The following is a 19477-nucleotide window of genomic DNA, read 5'->3' on the forward strand; positions in this document are numbered from 1 at the left end:
TTCTGGACACATTTCTTGGGACAGAGTTTGGGACAATGCTGACTCATTTCATATCCCCATTGCTGCAGAATGCCAAACAGCATGAGCAGTCCCTTACAGTCCCAGCCCGCCCTTGCTGCAGGCTCAAACACCAGTTACGTATCTTGGCCTATCTTTCTTTACAAATCCCTGACTGAAGCCAAACAAGTATCTCAGTTAGATTTATCTACTTCTGTTAACCTTTTGTACAGTGGGGAACCACTGCTCACATACACAGAACTGAAAAAGAACTGAAGAACTCACTTCCTAACAGAACTACCCCAGGCTGTCACACAACCACAACACACTGAAGACATCGCTTGAAGGCAAGAACTATGTGGAGCAGATAAAAGGTGCATAAATTCATGCCATATACTCTACACTAGACTTTAAGTGCCTCCATGCCAGAAGCAGAATGCACTGTGTTGGTGGGCAAAGCACAGCAGGCTGTCACTCATCCAGAAGAGACCAGGAGCTAAAAATTGCTCTGTATTTATGGCTTCAGTTATGGTTTGAGAGCTAGAATTTGCATGCAACCTGTGCTCTCTGGCAAGTCATTTTGGCACTCTTCTTGAGGCCACAGGCCAAGTGCAAACCAGCAGGCAAGTTCCAGTTCCTGTAATTATTTCCTACTTCTGTAATAATGTTGCCGAGTGAGAGCATCTGGTGGAAGGGAGGTATATTTATTTCTTTTCCCCTGAAGTTGCAAAATATAACTGGAGAGTTGTGACAGTTTCAGGAAGGGGGACCAGAGCAGAGCAAGATGACCTCACAAGAGTGATTCCCCTGTAACTGAATAGTGCGCAGGGGCTAAGGAGTTATACTCCTGTCAAAATAGGAAAGTTTACACAGCAATGGTAGAAGGAAATGGAGTGAGCTCAAGCTCGAAGACTTATCTAGGCACAGGATTCTAACAGGTTGCTTGTCAGGTGCAAAATGAACTAGAGTGGGAATTCACAGGGATAAAGCTGGTTCATGTTACTTGCCCTTGCAAGAAATCCTACTCTGCTCTTGGTCTGCAAACTATGTTAGAAATGCAGATCTGTTTGTAATCAAAAAAACCCCAGGCTAGTTAGTCATGAGACAGCAGTCTGATCATGACAGCATGATCAGACTAACTGTACCTAATTCAGTTACACCTGCAGTGGCATCTCTTACACAGCACTGCACTAACACGTACTGTAAGTATCTTCCTGAGGTTCAGCTTAAGCCTGTCCAAAACTAGAAGCAGAAGGAACTGCTAACTAGGCTCCTTTTGCATTTTTTCTGAAATTAGCAGGCAGTATTCCTTTAATTTGTGGTAAAGCCCAAGAGTTTAAGTACATTCTATAGCCTTCAAAAACCAAATACAGCCCCATTCGGTTACTTGCCTATACTTACATGGGATAATCAATCTGATGTTGTCTGACTGTCTCAAGTTCTCTGTTTTCAAACTGTTCAAATTTCTTCACAATTCCTGTTTTTTCACCACTGGAAGCATATATAAATTCAAGAACCTGGACACCATCTGCAAAATACAGTCTTTCTTAATCTGACAGATAGAAAGCATAGAAACTAATTAATTAGCTCACATTCCTTCAGTCAAACATTTAAATTACACAACAGATTCAAAGTTAACACAAACTCTCAGTAAGTCCTTAGACACAAGTTCACTTGCTGCTGTTAAATATATTACAGCCTTGGACCAAATAACCCATGAAAAGTGAAATTGAGCCTGTTTCCAGATGGAATTAGAAGCAGGGAAAGAACAGACTTATTTAAATCTAAGATACTTAAAGAACCAGTTAGTAAACAAGAAGTCCTACTTTATGTTATTCACTTAACTCTCATCCTATCTTTGGTTATGCCTAAGTGACATTTCTCCACATCTCTTGGACTTGCTCTCCATTTGTGCCTCTCTATATTATATATATGCATAGATACCAATTCTGTTCTTAACTGATATGGATAATCCTGTAATAAAACTGATAAAGCTGCTCCTCCTAAGAAACAGGAGAAAAATCCTCAAAGCCATGATATATCATCAGTTTGCCTAGAGAAACCCAAAAACCAAACAAAAAAACCACCAAGAAAACAATAAAATAAACCTAACCCTGAACAATTTGCTACAATATTATTTTAAGAAACAAAATTTGAGTATTATTTCCTCCTATTGTCTATTAAACTGATTTAATCTGTAATAGAAATAGGTAATACAGACAATAAGATGTTTCACAGTGTTGTCAGATATCACATGCTGTCTCCAACAAGAATTTTAGAAAGCTCTTAAAGGAATCAAGATGTTCACTGTTCTTCTTCAGAGCACTTACCCGCCAGCATAGAGAAAATAAATGATAAAAACACCATTATGGGATTTTCTGGGAGAGAACCACTTAGAAAAAAATGTTCTTTTTTCTTCTAGGTTCTGCTTTGAGCACACATTGAGAGCACAAGAATTGTCAGCAAATGTAAAGCTAGAGATAGGCAGGCAGAAAAAAAAGAACTCAAAAAGTCTAGAAAACAAAGTAGTTTCTGTAATCTATACTGTTGGCAAGACACGATTTTTTATTTAAAACTACTGGGTTTTTTTCTAAAATGCTTGTTCATAATGGTTCTAGGGAAAAAAAAAGAGGTGCTGTAAAGCTTAGCTCACTACAAAGACTTGAAAATACGTTTCTGAGTGTGAGGCCATCATTTTAAGTGAAAGGAAATTACTTGTGTGAAAATTATGTGTGCATAAACTGCAGAACTGATTCTGCATTAATGCAGTAAGGGACTGAACAACTCTCTCTGAAGATAAAGGAATGTTGTCCACTAACTCTGGTGGATTCTGACTAAAATTGTTTGAAAATGCTTAGGAAATAGGGGGCCAGGCTGCTACCAACCTCCAGGCTGACTGTGATGAAACAATCTGTAAAGCAGGATGGCTTCAGCAACTTGCAACTCTAACCTCACAGTTGTGGAGATTACATGTTCAACAACGCTTCCCAAGTAAACCATTGTATGTAATATTTACTATTTACTACCAGTAGGCACTTTTTAACAGCTTACCAGAGATGTTTCCTTGGGGAAGAAAAGTGACATTGCACCTACCAGTTTCATGAGGGCACTGAGGTATCCTATTGGCCTGGAGCATCCACAAATAGTCAGCACCCCACTGAAGACAAACTTTGTGGTCCTTATATGGCCGTTCAAAGGGTGGAACTGCCTCTAAAAATGTGTAATTCTTGGCAACTGCAGCCTGGTAGTCTTCATTCTGCTCATCACCATAGTTGTTAGCTGATTTGTGGCTAATCCATGCGTACAGTATCACACTGTGCACTATTATTGAGTTTCTGATGATATAATCATCTCTGTAAACCATGATGCTCGGAAATTTCAAGTGTACTTGTCGAGTTCTGCTAACATAAAGGTTCTTCTCATCCTTCCACCTCCTTCTATACACTGGTACACCAGTCCTGAACTCGGAGGAAGCTACTGCTTCTAAACTGACAATACAAGGCTTAGAACATAAATACTGAACTGAAACCTCAGAATTGTTAAGAACTTTCTTTTCTAAAATGTTTAAATAGATAAAATCTACATAATCCATATTTTTCTGAAACTGTGGAGTAACTGCCGTTGTCTGTAATGTCTCCTTTCCAAAGGACAGCACAAAGTTCTGGAAGAAAACCCAAAACACAAACATGTTAACCAGAGAATCTATGTGATTATTCATACACTCACGATAATAACAGAACACTACACAAGCACATATATACCATACTTTCACTTCAAAATATGAGGTTTCTTTTACCCAGCAAGTAGACACGGATTACTGGAGAGCCACCCTCAAGATTTTAATGGCAACAATGTCCCTACATCAAGGTATCAAAGTTACACATGCTTCTACAAACAAATTGTATTTACAGGGTGTATCCTTCAGCCCTTACGCAAGCGGAATCCGGTCTAAGATAGCGACTTCCACGTCACACTATTTAAACACGCTCTTAGGATCAGGCCTAAGGAGTCTGCACAAAAATGTACAGGCATATATTCATTATGTATCATTGTTTGATAGGATTGCCACAGCCTGATGTTTCTGCATCTTCTAAAAAAGTTAGCTACTTTTGTTACCTGTCATGCAGGTCCCTGAAGGACAAAACAATAACAAAGGCTTCCTGAGAATGAATTCATATTCATGAAGTGTTTAATTTTTGACATGTTCCTGTTGTGAAGATGGACTTGGAAATCTGAGCAGCAAGACCAGCAGGCTGAATTTGCTCGGCTTTTGCTCTCCACAGCTTTGTACATTATATATAGCTTGAGAGCGAGTGCCTGGACATACAACAGGATTATCCCCTGTGATGAAGTTCTTGTCTCTAAAGCTTCAAACAGCTTCTTTTCTTTCTGCCTTGCAGTCAGCATCCAGCTTGATGCACTGCCAAGAATACCGCGGATTACTCAGCTCCGAGGGCAAGCCACCAGCACAGCAGTTCCACCATGTCCCCTGCTCTGTCTAAAATATTCACAATTGTCACTTAGGATTACCAGGGAAGATGGTCATTAAGATTGCTCAAAATGAGATCTGTCTTGGGTAACTTTTAACTTTGCTAAGATTAAGCAAATTAAAATAAAATTTATCTTGGATACCTATCTTGGATTGATGTCTTTTTCACTGTGTTTTTCAAAATATTTAAAGGGTTTGACCTAGTCATTAGGACATTTCTAATCATAGAAATTATGTGTTGTGCACCTGGAGAACTAGACCTAGCCCACAATCCAATATGGGGATCAGTAAAAGTCCCTAATGATAAACTATTTTGCTTTTTATTTCTTGACAATATGTTGACACTCCTTGAGAGCTACACTGAAAAAACATCAAGCCAGTATGACCTATGAAGGTGTAAATATTAGGAAAAGTCAGAAGGAAGTCCTATACTACCTCCTTGCTCCTACAGATGAGGATTTTGGGATTTTTTTATCACCTGTGTGATCAAATGGTATTTTTCCCCAGTTCCCCTCATCCTTAAGAGGTCAAAAAGAGCTCAAGGCTTGTTAGTGGAACACAACTATGCATAGAGGTGCTGTTTACTTCAAGACTTTGACTTTATTAAGGTCAGCCACTGTAAGACATAACTGAATGAGGGAACTTTTAGACAAAAAAGCCAGATATCATTGCGAGCATATGGGTAGGTCTAGAGCACTTTATTTAGTGTTCCTAGGGAACTTATCACTTAAACCACTTTCCACACTTGCAACCAAATGCTCTTTATCTTTTTGTATCCAACAAGAGACACCGCAAGTGAGATGTGCAGTGAAGCTGAACACCAATAAACACATCTAAGCACCCAGATATACACCTTGAACAAATAAAATGCTAAAAACCCACAAAACACTATGCAACTCAGTATTCTGGCTTTCTACAATAGGCAGTCTCATCAGAGTGACAGCCTTCCTCTCTGCCTTATTTCCCACTCCACAAAATGCATATTGGTTAGAGCACGGTGCTAATAATGCCGAGGTTGTGGGTTTGATCCCTTTATGGGCCATTCACTTAAAGAGCTGAACTCAATGATCCTTGTGGGTCCCTTCCAACTCAGAATATTCTGGGATTTTGTGATATTGTAAAAACTATGCAAACTGAAGGGGCTAAAAAAGGAATAGCGATAGGAGGTTGGTGTCCATTGGAACACATGGTATGGCGTCTATCATATGCTGGAATAACACACATAGACAAAGTCTGAGATAAAAGTTGATGAGAGAGCCTTGATTTTAATACTAATTTGAGTACCTTTCAGAGCTTCACTTGATGAAATATACTTTTCTTTTACATTTCCAACACAATTCTTCTTTGGTTTAAACACTTCCAAAATCATTAAAAGCCCATAGCAGCAGCAACAAATTATCCTAAACCTCTTCTATTTGATGGTTATAATTAATATTTCTTGATCTTACAATAAAGAGTACTTGTAAGTAGCTTAATTTTTGTGATAAGGGGTCATAAGAAGATGCTAATATGCTATGAACACAATGCCATGTCATTATCACAAGATGCAAAAGTCTACCAGGTAGATACTAAAAAGCATAGGGGTATTAATGTGTGCTTACCACACACACTTACTGTCAAAACACACACAGCCAGCTCTCAATTTTCTCAGTGGTTATCCACTATAGAGCAATGGGAACTACGGGAACTAGACTCCAGCAAGGACAGCTTGGGTCTGGCACAGCTCATTAACAAAGATGCAGCAGGAGGTGTGAATACGTCCATCTGATTTCCAGGGTATGAATATGTCCATCTGATTTCCAGTGAATGGCAGAAATCTTGTGGTGGGGGATCCCAAAGCAGTAAGGTCTGAAACCCAAAGCCAGGTCTTTGCAGAACAATTTCAATGACGTTCCCAGAGCACTTAAGCACAATGCAACACAATTGCTGATGCCTAAGTTTAGCTTCAGCTCTGCTGATCTAGTGCCTTTCCCGTAGTGCCTGATCTGCTAAATGGCTCCCCATTTTACTTCATATTCTTTGGTCCCTGGGTATTACTTGAGGCCTGTGCTGCCAAAATGCATGAAGTATATTTGAGTCTGCTATTACATCCCACCTAACAAACCCTTCTGGAGGCTCATCCAGTAAACAGCATGGAGCAAAGAACCCTGAGCAACCCCAAAATGATGGAGACCTGGCAGAGACTGCAGACCATAAATCTCCAGACCATGGCTGAGTCTCTCTTACCAGTTGGCTGCCACTACACAGTGCATAGAGTGTGCATCATCTAAATGTTCCTACTTGGTGAGGGAGCCTGTTATATCAGACAAGGCAGAGTTAAATGTGCATCACCTCTGAGACAGAACAAGGATGAAAAGATTACACGTTGAGTGTGATTAGCAGACTTAAATATAAAAGTTTTCTAGTGTACTAAAGAAGCCAGCTACACTGATTCAAAATATTATCATGAACTAGGCAAAGTTCAACAAGACAGACACAAAGGTTTTGGTGTGTGGGGCAACTTAGCCACTAAAGCTGTAAATGTTTTTTGTAGTTTTTTTCTTAAATCCTGCTGAATCTGAATGAATTAGCCCAAGTCATCCCATCAGATCTTGGGATAAAAATCAATGTTGGAGGCAAACACTGCAAGCATTAGGAATACTGAACATTTCCAGTAGTGTAATAATACAGAAATGGTTGAGCAAATATTCTTCCATTTGCTGGAGGTCTCAACAGGACCCTCCATGAGTTCAGCCCTGCAGAAATTCCACAAAACCCTATGAAACCTGCACCTGTTAGCACAAAACCTGAAGATAACTGCAGTCCTTCACCTGCAAATGCCCAACACGTCATGCTACGTTTTACGATGTGTGAAAAGAAGACATGACAAAAGGTGTTGATCTGCTGCTCTCCATCAGCACCAACATGGTATAGGCACACAAACACTTTGACCACAGCTTATGCTTAGCAACAAAAAAGATGAGAAAGTAGTTTAGTAACTGGCCCTAAACCACGGTTGTTTCCCTAATCCAGTGCAGCACTATGTTCAGCAGTGCATCTGTACGCGGATGTCAAAAGCCTCCCCATTTTTCCCACTCTAGAAGTTTATCGTCACCCAGGGCAGAAAGCTTAACACTTGGATGTGGCGACTCGGCGTCCCCCAGCTCAACAAGACAGGCCCCACTAACGCCGGGGGCTGGGAGGGGGCGCGGAGCCAGGCCGGACAGCCGGGGCTGGCTGCGAGGGGCGGCCCCGGCCCGAGCCCCCCGAGCCCCGCCGGACTCCGGCTCGGCTCCCTCCGCCCTGCGGGCACGACCCGCGGCCCCGCACGGGCCGGCCCCTGCCGCGACGCCCGGGCTGGTCGAGACGCGGGGGCAGGTGCGGGGCCGACGGCACTCACCGTGAGGAGGACGAGGAGCAGCGGAGGGGGGCGGCGGGGCTCGGCCGGGGGCCGCATGCTGCTGCTGCCGCGGCGGTGCCCAGCGCGGTGGGGACTGCGCGACCAGCCCGGCGACAAGGATGCGGCAGATCCGGCTTCCTGGAGGAGGGGCCGCCGCCCGGGCAGGGCAGGGCAGGGCAGGGCCCCGCTCCGCCGCCGCAGGTGCGGAGGGGCTGGGCCAGAAGAAGCCGAGCCCCGGCCGTGCCGTGCAGCTCCTTGGCGGCTCCTCGCAGCTCCTTGCAGCAGGCGCCGGGCGGCGGCCCGGGAGCGGCCCGCCCGGGAGGGATCTCCACGCAGGGCCTCGCCCGCCCACTCCCTTGGCGGCTCTGCGGCGGCCCCCGCCCTCCCGCCTTGGCGCTGCGCTACCGGCGCAGTCCCGGGCCGGGACAGCTCCCGCTGTCGGGCGAGGCGCCTTAGGGCGGGGCGGCGGGACTGGGGCGCATCATCTCGGGCTGCCCGGGCCGGGCTGACAGCGCGGCGGCACCGGCGCTGACCCCGGGCCCGCGCTGCGCCCCGCCGGCCGCGCGGGGGCGCCCTCCCGGTGGGCCGGGCGGTGCCGCGCCGCTCCCGCGTGGCCCGGAAGGCCCCGCACCGGCCCCGCGCCGCGTCCGCCGGGCCATGGCCGCCCTGTACCGCACCCTCGGCATCTTCGGCGCCTTCGTGGCCATGGTGGGAGCCGCCTTTTACCCCATTTATTTCCGGCCGCTGCTGCTGCCGGAGGAGTACAGTGAGTCCGTGCGCGGGGGGAAGCTGGCTGGGCCATGGCCCGGTCTGTGCGCGGGCTTGGGGGAATGCTGGGGCTGCTGCTCGGTGAGTGACTCCCGAGGAGCTTTCTGCTCGTCTAGGAGATACCTGAAAACCAAAAAAATACAGCTCGCCGTTACTCTTATTTCAAGTTATTGGCCAGCACGTGATTAAGAACATCCTTCAGCTGCTTCTTAGAAGATTGAGACGCAGTTGGAGAAATTGAGATCAGAGAGATTGAGCACCTTTCCTGTGCAGAAAGGCTGAGAGAGTTGGGGTTCTTCAGCCTGGAGAAGAGAAGACTTCAGAAAAACCTGGTAGACCGCTTGAAGAAAGCTTGTAAGAAAGCTGGGGCAGGCTTTTTAGTAGGCCCTGTTGCAGTCGGACTAGAGATAATGGTTTTTAACGAAACAGAGTAAATAGAAGGAATACATTTTTTATGATGGTGGTGGTGAACAAGTAGAACAGATTGCCCAGAGGAGTGGTGTGTTGATGCAGGTTGGACAGGGCTCTGAGCAACTTGATCTAGCTGAAGATGTCCCTGCTCAGTGCAGGAGAGGTTGACTAGATGACCTCTAAAGGTCCCTTCCAGCCCAGACTATTCAATGGTTCTATGAGCTGTTCGAGGTCTGTTTTCCAGCTGCAATTGAAAATCTAACTTAAAACTTGGCAGCCAGTTGTGATGATTTGCTAGAACTGGTCTCAGTCTGCAGAGTCTCTGAAACAGACTCCTGAGGAAAATCCCACTTTCCTGCCAGGAAAACCTGCCAAGCCCCCGAAGGCACCTGCGGCTCCAGGTGTGAAGCCCCAGCAGCTCCAGGCCGGTGCTCTGTAAGGGGAGCACCCGTTACTCCTCTTCCACTTCTGTGCCAAAGGAAATGGGGGAAAAGTTCTGGTGCAACCAGCCTTGCTTCCCCCCCCCACTTTAATTTTTATGAGACTAAGCAAACCAATAACATGAAGATATATGTGGTTAATCTGCCAAGACAACTGAAGATTTCTAGGAAGGAAAAAGGAAAAAGGGTAACAAACTTACTGGTCTTATTGGAGGGGCTTTGGTCTTGCATCAAAGGTCAAGTAAAATTTAACTTACAAGCAAGTTTTTAGCTTAACTTTTAATTTACATAGCAAGGATGCTATGTTTGTGAAACTTCCTACAATTATGTTTCCTTCTCTGTGTTCCCTTTGAAAACATTATTACTAAATCTTTTTTGTTTATGCTATACTTTCCAAAAATATAATATTGGAAATGTATCTTGGCAGTAAGGAAACGACAGAACTGGTGGAGCAATGCTCGTTCCTTTGTACTTGCAAATTATGTGAGTAGGTGGTTCCTATCAGTTTAGGGATTTTTAATCCCTATCTCAATAGAATTATTTGATTGATGCATAGTTAGCAAGTGCACAAATTTTTGATATGATACCTGATTCTAAACTTATTGCCTGGTGCTGGATCTCCATCTGATATCACCTGTATTCATTTCCAAGGAGCTTTTCTTGATCATCGCTGCAGTATGAGAGGCACAAGCATTTGTTGTCACAATACTTGAGGCAAGACCATGGTCTATCACAGTTGTGGTGTTTGAACCCAAGTGTTTAACCATTGGAGTACAGAGGATTTTCTGAGTACAGTAAGCTGTATGACAGCTTCTGTAGAAGCTCCCACCTCTGTTGGCTTGAGCTGTGGGAGAATGCTCAGTATTTCTGTGTTTGGGGATGCTGTGTCCCAAAAGTTGGGTGTTCTGGTTAGCATCACAGACTAATCATGCAAAAGGCAAGAATGAATATTAGTTACTTGGAGTGACATTGCAAACATGAAGTGCTATCTTTTCTTTCTTCACTCTCGTTTTTCTTGTGTATCTCCTGAATTCTATACAAGTGAATTACATTAACATTCTGGAAGAAGACTTTACTGCATGATTCTCAAACATCTTCAGAGAAGTTCCTAGCAATTTAACAAACAAGATAAAAGCTACTTGGAAAAACTGTATATAGTCAAATTGTTGATATGAACCGTAAAGTATGAACAAAGGAGTTTGACCTAATTTTATACAGAAATGTTATAATTTTGTAGGGTTTTAGTACCTCAGTTTGTGGCTTTGCTGTTTCTAATATTTTCTTGTCAGTATCTAGCTTTAAAAAAGACTGCAGTTTAGTGGCAATGATGAATCTTTGAGGCTGTCAGCACGGGCCTTTTCCACATGGATTAACTAAAACAGTGGCTTGACAGCTGCTCTTTGTGACATTTTCACAGATTTCCTGATTTTCTGAATTGTGAGACTGTTCTTTCCCCATCCTGTGAGGTGGCTCTCCTATCACCAAGACTGAATCTTCCTTGTTCTTTTTTGGCTTACCTGTCTTCCAGGTTGTTTGCAGGCCCCACAGCAGTCTCCCTATTGATTGTTCTCTGTCCTGTCTGTGTATTTACCATCTCTTACATTTTTGCATAGGTTTCTTTGCCTGATCAGTAAACAGCTTCTCTGTTCAACCCAAGTATGTACCCAGAACTCTCAGAATGGTTCCTGTTTTTCCTGCCTCTCTTCTAATCTAAGTTTTGAAGTCACTCAAGACTGAATTCAAGTCCTGCAGGAAGTCTCCTTTGTTGCCCTAATCCATTCTGTTCTCCCTGGGTTTTGTGCCTTTTTCTTTGAAATTAGACAGGTCTCTGAGATTTTGTCTGCTAAAAAGGATGAAATGGAATTACCATGTTCAGTGAACAGAACTGGAGAACCTGGATGTGCCTCTAGTGCCTGTCCCATTGCAAGGAGAATCAATTACTGTGATATACTGCTAGTCTCCAGTAGCATTAGGCTTGTACCTACACAGCCTTGTAACATGTAGTGCCAGTGCATTCCCAGTGAGACAGTATAATGAAAAATTTCAGTTTTAAGGTGAGCTTAGTTCTGAGCTTCCTTTGGGAATGTGCACCCTGCAGGTTTTTAAAGGCCTCAGATGTTCAGTGGTGGGGGCAAAAGGTGAATCCACCTGAGCTCTGACTTCCTGCTTCAGAGTAGCACTGTGGTGGTGAAGTGCATAACTGGAAATGGAAGAAAAGGAGGGGCATTTAGTAAGGGAAATAGAATAGTTTTCTCCATTTCTCTTCGTGGAAGTGGTTGAATCTTTCAAAGAAAAAAGAAAAGCCTGAGACAGGCCCAGTGTCTGGGAAAATATCCCTCAGATGCTGAATTTCACTAGGTTTACAAGCAGTAATTTTGTAAGTGCTGTCATGAAATCTGTTTGCAAGATCTTTCAGGGCCTGAAAGCAGGAGTTGCCCAAAAGAAAAAAAATCTTTTGACTAGCCATATGAATGAGCTTCTAAAAATATAGTCATTCCTTAAGTGCTGGGACCATGGCAGGTGTTTTGGCATCTTTATTAAACAGTAGGCATTGTTTGAGGATGATTATCATATTGTTTGTAATCTTTCAAAACAGACTAGCTATTAGTTTCTCAGTGAAGTAGGAATACCATATTTGCATTCTGTAGGTAGATACTTAACAGAATTTTACTGTGTAGCATCTCAAATTAATAAAATTTTTAAGATTATTTTATTGGGTGCAATCAAGATATCTGGTATTTTCTTTTTTTTTAGTAGTGTCCTTTCTGTTGTTTTCCAGAGAATGAGCAGTCAATTAACCGAGCTGGTATTGTTCAAGAGGATATTCAGCCTGCAGGTACACTTGATTTATGTGTTTGCATTGATTGTTTTAAAGACTCTCTTGAAGTAAGGCTTCAATATTTATATGGATTTAAATAATGCAGTGAAGAATATATTCAGTGAAAACATATTTAACAAACTTGGCATTAAATTATTTTTTCAGGCTAATTCCTCACTGAAAAATTACGGTTCTAATGTAACTCATCTTAAAGTGATTTAACTGGCCAAATAACTTGCACAGTTTCTGTTGTCTTCACACTTTGTTAAATAGAGTCCAGTTTCCACTTCTGAACCAGCTCAGAGCAAGCAAGAACCAAGGATAGGCTGAGCTTAGCTATAAAGAACAATGTTGCACCCTAGTTTTTTGGAATACCCAGCTCTGCTGAAACACAGTTCATCAGCACTTCAGCAGTGCCTTTTGGCTTCATGGATGGATGGGCCATGCAGAAATCCACTACACGTGAGGGAAAATTTGGAATGCAGTGCTAATAGCTTTTGGATCCTTGCTGTTGACAGTGGAAGGCTTAGAAAAGCATATGAGGGAAGTAAAATTAAAGTCTAGCAGACTAGCCTTGATAGGTCATTTTTTTAAAATGTTAAATGGAGAGTATATGCAAGGCTGCCATTTCTTGATTAAAGATGTAAGAGTGCCTGTCTTGATGAAACATGTAATATCTGAATATGTTAAAGGGTATTTTTGTTTTTGAAAAAGCCTAACATCAGCAGCAGGTGAAAATCAAACAGGATTAAAGCCATGACATTACACGCATTGGTTAGATCATTACTGCAGGACTTGCTTTTCAGGGAAGTGGGGGAAATGCTGAAGAGAAGTAGGAAGGGTATTGTGAAATAGAGGTCTTGTAAACCTGTCTTTTTTATTAAATATTTGAAATGACTGGACTGGCTCATTTATCCAAGATGCAAGTACTTAATGACCAGTTCTTCTTAGTGTAAGTTCACCTTTTCATCTGAATTTAGCTGCTGATAAATTACAAAATCCATTAGTTGAAAAGGAAACCTAGACAAATTTAAATGTAAGGTGCAATTCTAAATGATCCAACAATTTTAGAACACCTTACCTATGAATGTCATGGATTTTTCCATTATCTGAAATTTAAGATCAAGATGAGATTGTTTTTCTGTATATTTTTACAAGTTTAGGCAGAGATGCAAATTCAGTGCAGAAATTGTTGTCTTCTTTCATTGTTTGTAATACACAAAGCTGGAGTAGCAGACCTGGTTTTTTTTCGTCCAACAGTCCAACTTATCAACTGCTGCTATTCTGATGTTTGATTTGTAGGGCTAAAAGTGTGGTCGGATCCATTTGGAAGAAAGTAATTGGCAGCTGGGTGTATTGCCAGACTGAAGATGGACGTCTTCAGCTGCTTCTTCTTTCACTGAAGTGTGTCTTTAGGTGTCACTGGAGCAGAATTCTGAATATGCTGTGTGGGCACATGAGGAGCGACAAAGGCTACTGGTTGGAATCCCAAGAGATAAAAACATGCTAGTTTTGAGAGAATGCTGGTGCATAGCTCACAGACTGTTAGAAAGCTGAATGATTATTGAGTGTAGAAATGAAATATTTATTTCCTTGAGAAAAGGAAAAAGGATTTTCTTCTAATCTGTACACTTGTAAATGATGAGTAGAATAAATCATGCAGACTGCTGCAATTTCCTCCCTAGTTTGAAAGTTACAACACGGTGAATGTAAATTTCTACATTAAAAAAATTAAACCAATTTGTACTTTTTTTCATTGTTTTGCAAGTGTGTGTGGAAGGTACCTTGGCTGCCTGCCAGGTGTGTCCCCCTGGCCATTATTACTCCTGCTCCTCCACTGGATAAGGGGAGTAAATAGAGTAACAGAGCTTGTGGGTCTGGGTAAACACAAGGAGATTTCTTACCAGTTACTTTTGCAGGCAAAACAGACTCAACTTGGAGAAAATTAATGTAGTTAAGTAAGTAGAATTATGGCACACAACATTTTAAAGATCATTGCAGGATCCTGTATGCTTTGAAAAATGTATGGGCAGAGTGTTATTCCTAATGTTAGCAGATGTATGTCATCTTTTTGGATGTCACACACTTCTGTTGGGACAACAGATGAAAGACTCCATGTTTACAGTGTTACTTTCCAAACTGCCATTCTGCTACTTGCTATTCTATTTCTACCTGTCTTTGTCATTACTCTCCCATGCAGACACACCTCTCCTCCTATGAGTTAGTTTTTATTTAGTCTTCTATTATCACTGTAAGCATTAGAGTATTTTCTGTTTGCCCACTGGGAAAATGTGGCCATGTTTGATTCCCTTGGGTTCTCAGGTGATTTTGGTTGATGGTTGGAGTCAGAGTGAGTGTACCCATTCAGTGTAGGGATCATAGATTGGTTTGGGTTGGAAGGCACCTTAAAGCTCATCTAGTTCTGATGCCTAGAGAGGCTACCCGGAACAGAGCTAGACAGTGTTAAAGGAATAAAGTAGGTCTTTATTAAAAGGCCTTCAAAGGATACACCTTGGGCAGTACAAGAGCCTGGCCATGGCTCCACCCGAGGTGGATGCCTGGTCTGAGTTTTCACACTTTATAAGTTTTGGTCCATTTACATATTGGGGTTAATTGTCCATTTACAGCTTCAAGTTATGAAGTCCCATCCTCCCAAATTGCTTTCTTCAATTCACCATTGTTTACACTTTCTGGGCCCAAAGCTGTAACGCTGTAAAGGGGTCCTTTTCTCAGGCTGGAAAAGGATTGTTTTGCCTAACTGAACTGTGAGGTGAACTTGCTGACACTTTATATGAAGTTCAGAGTTACACTAAAGCAGTACAGAATCTGGAAAATACGAAAGCTAAAGGTTAGGGCATCAGTTCCAACCCTGCTGCCATGATCTGGGATGCCTTCCGCTAGACCAGGCTCCTCAGGGCCCCATCCAGCTTGGCTTAGAACACTTCCAGGCATCCACAGTTCTCAGAGGTACCTGTTCCAGTGCCTCATCAACCTCACTCATATCTCATCTAAACCCCCCCTCTTTCAGTCTGAAGTTTCATTATATAGAACAGTGTAATGCTGTCGCAAAGCTAATTCAGTGTTTGCTGTGAAAAGAAGAATAGAGATGAAAAAGAGGTTTTTACAATTTAAACCTTTCTTCAGTGAGACTGCAGAAATGAGGGAGCCTTGGTGTTTGTTTTCTTGAACAAAACATTCATGCATCAGATCATTTCACCAAAGTTCTTTCATCTAAAAAACCTACTTAGTGAAAATAAAACATTGCTGAAATGCAGATACTTCATCTATAACTGACAAGCTGCAAGCCAAAGATTTTTCAGAGAATTTAGGAATTTCTCCATTATGCAGCTTCGGTCACTTGGTGACACAAATGCTTAAAAATCATATATCGTGGTAGTGTGGAGCCATCAATATAAATGATGTGACAGAGAATGTGAAATTACTTAGTTTGGGGTTAAGAGATAAGACAATCTCTGCTCCTCGTTTACTTTGTGAAGTTGAGCAATTTGCTGAGTCTGGATCTTGCCTAGAAAAATGTTAGGTGGCTTCTGAACAGTACTGCTGGTGGCAGGTGCTGAGCGTTTTGCCTTCATTACTTAAATGTTGCAAAACATTTAAGTAGCTGAACTCAGTTATTTAGCATTTACAGAACTAAACATGTCTGTTGGTCATGATCACAAATTCCTTCTGGTGCAGAAAAGCTCGGTAAGTTTTGTAATTGCCAATTTGTACAGAATTTACAACAGTTTATATCAGTTGAGCACTACTGAAGTGAATCTAAACTCTGAAAACTGTATACATTGGTATTAATGAGCATCACTTCCCATTCATGTTCCACCTAATGAAGTGGGCTGATGGACCATGGCTTTAAAGCATTAGGGTAGTGAATGTCTTTTGAGGGACCATGGCTTTAAAGCATTAGGATACTGAATGTCTTTTGAGGGACCATGGCTTTAAAGCATTAGGATAGTGAATGTCTTTTTCAGATTTTTGCTATTCTGTCTGGATAAAACTGTGAAGCCAAGAAGGTATGTACTGCAATAATTATCCAGAATTTACACTGAAATGTTCTAATTGCTCTGGCATGTGCCAGTTGCCTGGAGACTTGCCCAATTCTCATGTGTTAGGTTCTTGTCCTGAGACAATGCTTTGTTCTGCTCATGGATGCTTGACATAATCCTCTTCTTCCAGGTACCCAGTGACAAGTGAAGTTCAGTGTACTGAACTCTGCTCTCCAGGACTCTTACCTTGCTCTGGAAGTAATAGCTCTTCACTACTTTCATAACCTCCAGCTACTATTAATGTGGTGATTGAGAGGGACTAGGCCTGCATTCTTCAGAGCAACTAAATTTGCTACTTTTGGTCAAGTTGCTCTGATTGTTTTGATAAAAATGCCTTCTTAGAATATTTTTAAAGCAGTTATCTCTACCCTGTTACATGAATGCATTCTGCTTATTTATTATAGCTGGATGGTGAACAGCAAATATACCTTCAGCCCTTGAAGGACTGAAGGAAAGTTTTGAACGTTGGTTTAACATCCCAAGAGAAACTGGTTGTACTAGGTTTTGGCCTGTTGCATGCTGATGTTTTGAAATTATTAAAACTTGTTCCATAAAGAGCAGATCTAGCATTTTGGTCTAAACACAGCTTAGTTTTGAAGCACTGCAGATTGTTGATGATGCAATGAAACCCTCAAGTACAAACACATGAGAAGGAGTAAATATGGCAAAAGAAATGGGCAAATTGCCAGATTATACGCATGTGGGAGAAGGAACAATCTCAATAAATGAGGATAATATTCAGCAAGAAAAATCCCACATGATTTTGAAAAAATCAAGTGGGATTTTTCTTGCTGAATATTGTCATTATTACTTGAGATTATTCCAAATGATGGGAGGGGATTTTTTATCTGCGATACTCAAAGCACATCAAATAGCTTCCAGTTATTGTGAAATTTATCGTGAATTTATGCCCTCCTATGAAAAAACAGCCCAGAAGAAGCAGTTCTCATGTTTTGCTCTTTTCTAAACCAAATTAAAGCATGTGTTTTCCCTTCTTGCAGCCTAGCAATAATTAACTACTCATTTTCTTTCTATTGTGTACATTCCTACTGACCTTCATGTTAACATGCAGATGCAGCAGTAAATGAAAAGCTGTATTGGCTTTTTCTGTTGTGCCACACAACCCAAAAAGCATGTTTGCTAGTGGAAGGAAATTATTCTCCAGCTTCTGAGAAAGTGCTGTGGAATATACACTGTTTCTATGTGGACAATTTGCAACAGGTGAGAGCAAAACACAAAGTTCAGGTCAAAGCTTAGGTCGGACTGTGATCCGAGGTCTCTCTCTCCATCGTGCAGACTGTGTGGGCCTTGCAGGAAAAATGGTGCAGTGTTTCAGACACTGTCTTGGAAAATAGGACTGTTGTAGTCAGTTCCATATTCCACCACGCTTTTGTCTGGCAGCAGGTAAGTAATTTAGCCTTTGAGCCTCAGTTCCATCTGTAAAATAGCCATAAGTAGTATTCCCCTTCTTTGCAATTGAAGGTAAATACAGGAGTGTGGGGGTTTTTTGTGCTCTAGAGAACATTTGTTTTCTTATCTGAGATGATTTCTTCAAGGTTAGGAAAAACTTGTCTGAATTTGTGTGAGAATCAGGTATTTTGGTTCCAGAAATTTAAAATGTTTTGAAGAATCTTTTCCAAAAGAAAATAACAATGAAATTTCCCAGATCTTCATACTGCTGAAATACTGTGTTCTGAGAATAGAAATTTTATTTTGGGAGGTAAACAGAAAACTCATCTGTTTCTCACAATACTAATATTTTTTGGAAGAACTGCAAATATGAGTGAATTGAAATTCAACCCAACGTGAATGTTTTGTACAGATGTACAAAAAAAGCAGAAAATTGGTCAGCTTATTGGGGTGGCCCAACTGCCTCAGCAATTTTTTGAAACTCAGCAATTTTCAATATTTTGAGTTGCTATTTCCCTTATTTTTTGTAACAATGGATCCTTCCTTCTGACCTTGGCATGCCAAAAAAGCAACTGTAATTCTTCTAAGAGTTACAGGTGCTAAGTGGAGGAGATTGGGGCACAATGAAAGGATATGAGAAAGAACTGGAGGTACTGCTGGGAAGAGTGTTCCTCCTGTAGCCCCAGAGGAGCACTTGGAAATGGAGTGGTGGATATGAAGAAGAGACAGCATTCAGTTGAGTGGGAGCACGAGGAGCACAGGACATAAATCCATTGGCACGTACAGCCATTGTAGGCTCTGCAGCTCGCAGAGCAAATTGGGATACCTCTTGACCTCTTTTCTGTTTCCTCCCGAGCAGATTGGAAGTAAACCTTTCTAAAGAAAGTTCCTAGGCAAGACAAAGGTTATCATGAGAAGAGAGCATCTAAGGAGGAATTGTATAGCTGTCCTTTGCTCTAGCCTACCTTAAGAGGCCAAACATCACAGACCCATTTGTACTGGAAAGGACCTCATGCTGAAAAGTGTCTTTCAGGCCCCAGGTCGCAGGGAAGGTGCCTCCTAGCAGCTTCTTTCCATAATTCAGAAGGGTGAGTATCAGCAATGCCAGGAAGGTCTTCCTTTTGCTTCAGAAATTCCTGTGGGAGGAGTTCTCAGCAACCCACAAGTGGATGGCTCAGGCATTATCTAGGAATGTATTCTTCCACTCTGAATGAAGAGAAACCACTATGGATATAACCAGAAGTATTTGCTCCCTTATCTATTCTATATGAATTTTCAGGTGCCAGTGATTGTGGCAGGCCAGCTCTAGACCCATAACTCCTCACATCTATAGATATGAGGAGGGTTCATACAAGAACTGTAACTTGTGCCATTTCTGGATTAACAGTACCATTGGGAGTCCTCTGAAGCCTGGAAAGCAGCTAATCTTAGTATCTTCACTGTCTGCTTCTGTCTTCCTCTGGTTCTTACAGTTATCCTGTGGGCTGATGTGGGCTTGCTGGATGTTCCATATAACAAAGAATTTCTTATGATTCAATCCAAAATCCCATGTCCCACCTAAGAACCTTTGGGATGTTTCTACTCCTTGCATGTTCTGTATGTTTTTAACATGGGTTGTATGATTTTGTGGCCTTTGCTGCCTGCCTGCCTACCTCTCTGTGCTTCTGGATCAAAGCAACACCACTAAATGAAGGACCCTGTAAG

The 19477-nt window shown here is 42.1% G+C and overlaps 2 protein-coding genes across 2 annotated transcripts in view; one reads left to right on the top strand and one right to left on the bottom strand.

Annotated features, from left to right (window-relative positions):
- Positions 1-8399, bottom strand: part of SEL1L3 (SEL1L family member 3) — a 34203-nt gene extending 25804 nt beyond the window's left edge. The window contains exons 1-3 of the mRNA XM_084204913.1: positions 7866-8399; positions 3091-3658; positions 1399-1525 (exon numbers count right to left, since the gene is read on the bottom strand). Coding sequence (XP_084061039.1) covers positions 1399-1525; positions 3091-3658; positions 7866-7922 — 752 coding nt within the window. The 5' untranslated portion in view covers positions 7923-8399. The remainder of the gene's footprint in view (positions 1-1398; positions 1526-3090; positions 3659-7865) is intronic.
- Positions 8400-8463: 64 nt separating this feature from the next.
- On the top strand, positions 8464-14036 carry SMIM20 (small integral membrane protein 20). The gene is made up of 3 exons (XM_084204271.1): positions 8464-8631; positions 12264-12320; positions 13605-14036. The coding sequence occupies exons 1-3, from the start codon at positions 8523-8525 to the stop codon at positions 13640-13642; spliced, it is 204 nt and encodes a 67-aa protein (XP_084060397.1). The 5' UTR covers positions 8464-8522; the 3' UTR covers positions 13643-14036.
- Positions 14037-19477: the final 5441 nt, after the last annotated feature.

The sequence above is a fragment of the Fringilla coelebs genome (genome assembly GCF_963513975.1).
Source record: "Fringilla coelebs genome assembly, chromosome: 4".
Taxonomy (NCBI): Eukaryota; Metazoa; Chordata; class Aves; order Passeriformes; family Fringillidae; genus Fringilla; species Fringilla coelebs.